Here is a 6,323-nt window from a genome sequence, read left to right on the forward strand (position 1 = left end):
TTGGCAAACAGTACCAATTCGAATGCGCTACCAGTGTGTGTTTCTTCACCTGCACACGCTGGCTCCCCGTTCCCATTCACTTTTTGTTGTAAATACACTTTCCCTGAAAATTCGCCCGTCACTGTCAATACATTTCCTTCATTGCAACTCTGTGCCTCCATGCGTTCTGCTCTCTGAGTCCACCCGAATTTCTCATAACACTCTCAGCCAATCAAGTCATTTATTCAGAGCACCTATAAGAGAAGAATGTACTTAATTAATTAAAAAAAATAAATAAATTAAAGAGAAACATGCTGACCTCACTGAGCGTTCTGGTTTGTGGCAAAAACTTCATAGTGCAGCTGAATAATGAATCCAATCACACCTTACACAGCTTTACATGTTTAAAACCAAACAGTGCGGACTGTGATGGACTCATTACTGACCTCTGTTACAGTTAACTGAACTCAGAGCGTTTAAGTAAGGGTTACTCAAGTGTGTGTGTGTCACATTATATTGTGACTCCAAAATCATGTCAATCTTGCAGCTATGAGCTCTCTTAACACAGAGCAGTCAATCCATACAGTACAATATAAGCCTATTTACACAAAACTGTGTTTCTAAAACATTTTTGTAATTCTCACAGCAGGGTGGCTGTGAATTAGGAGGTAGAGCGGGTCTAAGAATTAGAAGGTCAGTAGTTTGGGCAAACCTGTGTGTCAAAGTTGGGCAAAATGCTGAGCCCTGAGTTGACTCCAGTGCTCCCTCTGGAGGGTGAATGTCAGGTTTAAAGAGCTGAGGCATAGAAAAAAATAAGCATTTGTGTCAATATAGTAAGAAAGCTTGTAGTAAGAAAGTGTTTTGATCACTCAAAGCAAGTAGAAGAGCACATTATCAGTGCAAATGGTCAACATAGTCATATGCCCTTTTGTGTCAAATGTGTTGATGTGAAATTACTGTACTGCTTAATGATGACATGAAAATACTCAGCACCAGCTCCCTACAACATCACCTTCATCTAAGAAGTACATGATGATAATGCTTGACGTGTGACACTCAGAGGTTTAGGCTTCAAATTTCCTCATGAGGTACACAAAGGAAATCATTCAGATTTTATCAGGCACAGATGAGTGGGTCTCTTCTGCTCTATCCTGGACTGTAAGGACATTTTAATTGCAAGTTGGAGAATGATCACTTGGATAATGCCAAGAGTTCTCAGCTGAATGAAGCAGTTTTTGAGGAGATGACTTTTTTCTTCATTAGGGTCAAACATGTAAATATTTCAAAGGATTTCCTGTAGAAATAAATATACCAAGAACTCTTGTAAGGAGTGTAGACTGTTACACTTCCAACTGAGTATTTATTTATCATGACAGACAGATCATCGGTTTACAGCATGTAACTTTAAATAGGACATCATTATGACAAAAAGTAGTTATGTGGTTTTTGTGACAGTTTACAATATAAATGCTCTGGTTTGCCACATTAGTTTTTAATATTTAGAAATATTATCATTAGACCAGTTTATAAGTGTAAGTGCACAAAGACAAAAATATTGCAAAGATAAAATATAAACAGCAAATATGGAAACCAAAACTAACATTGTTTCTGACATCCTACAACAAAAGTGCAGTAATGGAGTAATGAAGCAATAATGAAGAAAGTAAGTAATTATGATATCACTGAATCAGGCAGTCAAGAGGAAACTATATTTACTTTAGTGAATATCAGATATTGCCAATATTGTCCTGGTTACAACAATGTTTGTTTTTTTGTTTGTTTTTTTGCTATTAGTTGAACTTTTGCCAGAAAAAAAAGAAAAGACCCAGTGACACACAACAGAAATCTTATTTTGCCACAATTCTGAAATAGTTCTGAAGTCTTATTTAAAACAAAAAAAATTGTATTTCTCATTTTCTCTCTGACTGACCCACTCATGCTGTCCTCCACTCTGCATGCCCACAGCCCTGCCACACTCCTCAGTCTTTCCCTCTCTGCCCCACTTCTCATAGCAGACCAGCTTGTCATTGACCCAGAACCACAGATCCAGAGTGCAGGAGTAGAGGCTAGCCAGACAAAAGGACTCCCTCGTTCTTGGCTCTCACCTCCGCCCATCTCTGTTGGTAATGGTTAGTGATGGAGACCAGTCCCCTGTGATACTCTCTGCAGTAATCCAAGGCCTCCTCCCAGGTCTTGTTTTCTTTGATCAGGATCAATTTATCTGCCATAAAGAAAAAAACAACACATTCAGTTGAATCTAGTGAGCTGTAAACATGAGAAACTCTCTATGCTGTTTATTTTGTTTGAATAAAACAAAAACTACATAAAGCTTGTGTGTTAGTCTACCATCAGTAGAAAACAGTATAATAACATTAATGAACTTTGTGCAGACAGGTCAACAACATCCTCAAATATTTGTGTGTTTTTAAACTATTAGGAATCCAAAACAACTTCTCTGCATATTTACAACAGAGACTTTAAAACGTTGGTTGAAGCTACCAGTAGCTGAAAGTTATCCCACAGATATTTAAAGTCATCTAACTGTCAACTAAGTGTATTCATGTTTATGAGATTAATTCAGCATATGTAGGTGGAGTAAAAACATACAACATGTTCAGTTGGATCTTGTCAGTGATTCCAGTGATCCTCCTTTTACAGAAAACCAGTCAGACACATGTTGATAAAAACTCACCATCATAACAGAAGAAGGGTTTTTCTTTGTCACATTCATCAGAGCTCCATTTTCCTGATCTGTTTAACAGAGTCATAGCACATGTCTTGTTGCTTTGTTCATCATTGAATAACTGCATATCCCAGTATCTGAAAGAGAAATCACTCCCATCTGACCACCTCCAGCTGTCTCTGAACAGACCGACCCATGCGCTAAAAGAAGTTTCCTTAGACTTCAGGTCCTGATATTCTTCTCCGTCTACCTGATCGAGTCCACTGGCCAAGTCAGTGTAAATTGATCTGCAGTAGGTCTGAGCCTCTGTCCAGTTCTTAGATGTTGTTATCAAATACAATGTTTTATTGTCTTTCTTCTTTTCTGTAAAACAAACAGAAAAACACACAAAGACATCCCACAATAATTTTGTCTTTTGTCTTTTTTCTCAATTTACAATTATGTGATTCAATTATATTTTTATATCACGATTTTATAATATTATTTAATATTATGTACATCTCCTCACCATCATAGCAGATGAACCACATAGTATTATCACATGAAACATCTACCAGCTTTTTATCTCCATGATCGTATCTTTTCCTCCCACAGTTCCCAGGTGGCTCATTACCAGTTCTTCCACCCAGATTCCAGCTGCTGTCATTATGAATGTATTCCACTCCTGGCAGAGACCAATGCCACGTCCTGTTTCCACCTGTGTTGTTCAGTCCAATCCAGGCTTCTCCTTGATTCTGTGTGGAGTTACGGAGTCTGCTCATGTCTGTCATGTCAAACACTTTGGCCAGGTCTGTATATTTCTCTCTGCAGTATCTCTGTGCTTCATACCAGCTCTTGTTTTCTGCAATAAAGTGGTACTCATACAGGCGGCATGTAAAGAAGCAACACTGACCTGAAATACAGAAATATGATAAACAAAAAAGTCACATTAGCAAATCAAACATTAGGTTTAAATTGTCACATAAATGAGACTCTGACTGCAGTGATTGGGCACATATGAGAAGACTGAGTGAATCTAAGCTAAAGTCCTTTATTTGCCTGTTGCATACATACAATAGGTATACATGGGAAATCTTGTGCAGAGCTGAAAGTAACAGTCAAATAAATACAAATACACACATACATATAAGGTATAAAACAAAGTGCCTGCAGAGGTATTATATAAGATTTTTTTTTTAAACAGAAAAAATTAAAAAAAAACATGTCAAGTAGTAATCAGTAGTAATTAAGTAGTAATCTACAGTCATTTTATTTAAATTAAAAACAGTATATTTGGTGAAACAATCCACTTACCCATCAGAATAAGCAGATACAGACTCCACTGCATCTTTGATCTGACAGATGAAAGTGATGTTTTATTGCTCAAGGAAACAAAGATTTGAACAGAACTTCTTCGATGCACACTTTATGTCAGGAAAGAAAAGAGGGATTAAACAGCAAGTTAGATAAAGAAAAATAGTGTGAACAGTTATGAACCAGAACAGACATTAATTCATTTTTAATAATTCAGCAGCTCATGAACAAGGTAATGAAACTATTAATGTTACTCATCTTGGAAGCTCTTGTTATTTTAAGCTCATAAGTCTTTTCAGTAAAAGTTGTGCAAGATAAATGTTTCTTTTTTGTAACACATGACAAAATATTTTAAATATTCTCTACACATCACCTCTGTATCACATACATTAAATGATATTACAGTTTTGATACTTACATGTGAGAATTCCTTCTCTATCCAATGTGTTCATGAAGACAGCTCTCAGGTAAATATTGAAATACAGTAAGGAGAACTATTTTTGTCCTGGTCAGGATTTAAATATTAAAATGAAAAGTCTGACTTTCCCTCTGAATGAATGATCCACTGATGAGAGGGATTTGTATATTCCAGTTATGAAAGATGTCATTTACATTATAAGTAAATAGGAAAAGGGACAGAAAGAGAGACAGAGACAGATTTAACTTATGTTTGAAAAATGATGCAGGACTGTTGGATTACCTGGATAAAGTTTCTGCTTCCTACATTTGAGTCATTTTAATAAATTTGACTATTAAGGCACACTGAGTAGCTAACTCTACTTCTGCTTACACTCATAAACAAATTCTGTGCTGTGAGTGGGATCCAAACATCATGCTTAGTGAAATGATGTCTATGTTCGTGTAAGGCACACAGACTTTAACACGTGACCATCAGGTGTCATGGAGGCTGAGACCTCTCGGCTCGACTCTGGCCAGAAGTGAAGTGAAAAGATGTTGTATCTCTGTTGTGGGCAGTGCGATCCTCTATGCTGTTGCATGCTGGGGCAGCAGGTTGAGGGTCACAGATGCCAACAGACTAAATAAACTGATCCGCGAGGCCAGTAAAGTTGTGGGGATGCAGCTGGACTCCATTAAGGTGGTGTCTGAGAGGCAGATGTTGTCCAAGACAATGTTTGATAACACCTCCCACCCACGTACTGGCTAGTCACAGGATCACCTTCAGTGAGAGACTGAGATTACCAAAAAGCACCACTGAACAACACAGGAAATCATTCCTGCCTGTGGCCATCTCCCTGTACAGCTCCTCCATCTAACACACTGTAAACACTGCAATAGTTACACCCTTTTTACACAGGCTTTTTTCTACTCTGTAATATTCTTTTCAATTTTCTTGATATTTATTTATAATCACCTCTGTTAATCCTTGATATTTATAATTGAGTGATCTGTATATGTTAGTGCTATTTCTTATATCTCGATTTTAATCATCACTATTCATTTTAAAGCTCAGTTTTTAAAATCTTACAATGTAACTACAGCTCAGCCCATGCAGCAGTATATTAATGACTAACTTTATATTGCAGTTGTTCTCCTGACTGAAGTTTGGTCCATTAACAGCATCCTGCCATGCGATTACATTTGTTCCTAACCATCAGGATCCCTCATTCAGTGGTGTCAGGAATAGAAATATTGTCCTGCTATTAGTTGCTGCTATTTTTATAATCATCATTAACATTTCAGTATTAATAGTGAGGTTGCAGTTAGATGCATTCAGATGTTCAAATATATGGTTATAGCCTTTATTACAGGTCCAAAGAAGAACCATTTTAAAGGGTTGAGTTGAATCTATAATTTAAAAGTTATTAATGCTTTTATGATCTCTGTGTAGAGGGCAGAGACAGGAAAAATACTCTCTGTGCCAAAATGAGACAGGAAACGAAACGCGTCTGCAGAGCATTTGCAGAAGTGAAACCGAAAGCAGAGTGACTGCAAGCCAAAGAGCAGGGTGTTATGCATGTATCGTTGATTAACACACACACTTAGTTAGAGGAATCACTGATAGGGAAAGTTCAGTTAAGGTCAACTAAGGTTCAGAAAAGCAGATGCACGTACAGACAGACAAATAGTGAGAGGTCATGACACGTACGCCAGTACACAGCATGCACGCCCTTGCACGTGTACGCACTCACACACACCATAACAGATCTATTTTGGTAGGGCAGAAATGCAGAAGTGTGCCGAAGTACTTAGAGAGAAGTGCACCCGACAAGCGACAGCGAAGAGGGGAAGCACCGACCGAAGACAATGTTTTTAGAGCAATGTTAAAGGTCATGGAACATTTTGTGGTTTGGATTGACGTAAGCTGTACTATTGTCTATTTTTGTAAAAGAGGGGCTTTGTTATTGTA

The 6,323-nt window shown here is 37.6% G+C and overlaps 1 protein-coding gene across 1 annotated transcript; it reads right to left on the reverse strand.

Annotated features, from left to right (window-relative positions):
- Positions 1-2,045: 2,045 nt before the first annotated feature.
- Positions 2,046-4,050, reverse strand: LOC120433611 (macrophage mannose receptor 1-like). Its single transcript, XM_039600122.1, has 4 exons — positions 3,956-4,050; positions 3,171-3,554; positions 2,672-2,968; positions 2,046-2,200 (listed from the first exon to the last, which is right to left on the reverse strand). The coding sequence occupies exons 1-4, from the start codon at positions 3,987-3,989 to the stop codon at positions 2,046-2,048; spliced, it is 870 nt and encodes a 289-aa protein (XP_039456056.1). The 5' UTR covers positions 3,990-4,050.
- Between the last annotated feature and the right edge of the window lie 2,273 nt (positions 4,051-6,323).

This window comes from Oreochromis aureus, linkage group 3 (genome assembly GCF_013358895.1).
Source record: "Oreochromis aureus strain Israel breed Guangdong linkage group 3, ZZ_aureus, whole genome shotgun sequence".
NCBI lineage: Eukaryota > Metazoa > Chordata > Actinopteri > Cichliformes > Cichlidae > Oreochromis > Oreochromis aureus.

Excerpts from the sequence above, each read along its gene's own strand:
- LOC120433611 (XM_039600122.1), bottom strand. The coding sequence starts at position 3,989 with ATGCAGTGGAGTCTGTATCTGCTTATTCTGATGG. Across the intron at positions 2,969-3,170 it reads GTGGTTCATCTGCTATGATG|AGGCTCAGACCTACTGCAGA; the intron begins GTGAGGAGATGT and ends AGAACTGGACAG. Across the intron at positions 2,201-2,671 it reads ACCCTTCTTCTGTTATGATG|ATAAATTGATCCTGATCAAA; the intron begins GTGAGTTTTTAT and ends TCTTTATGGCAG.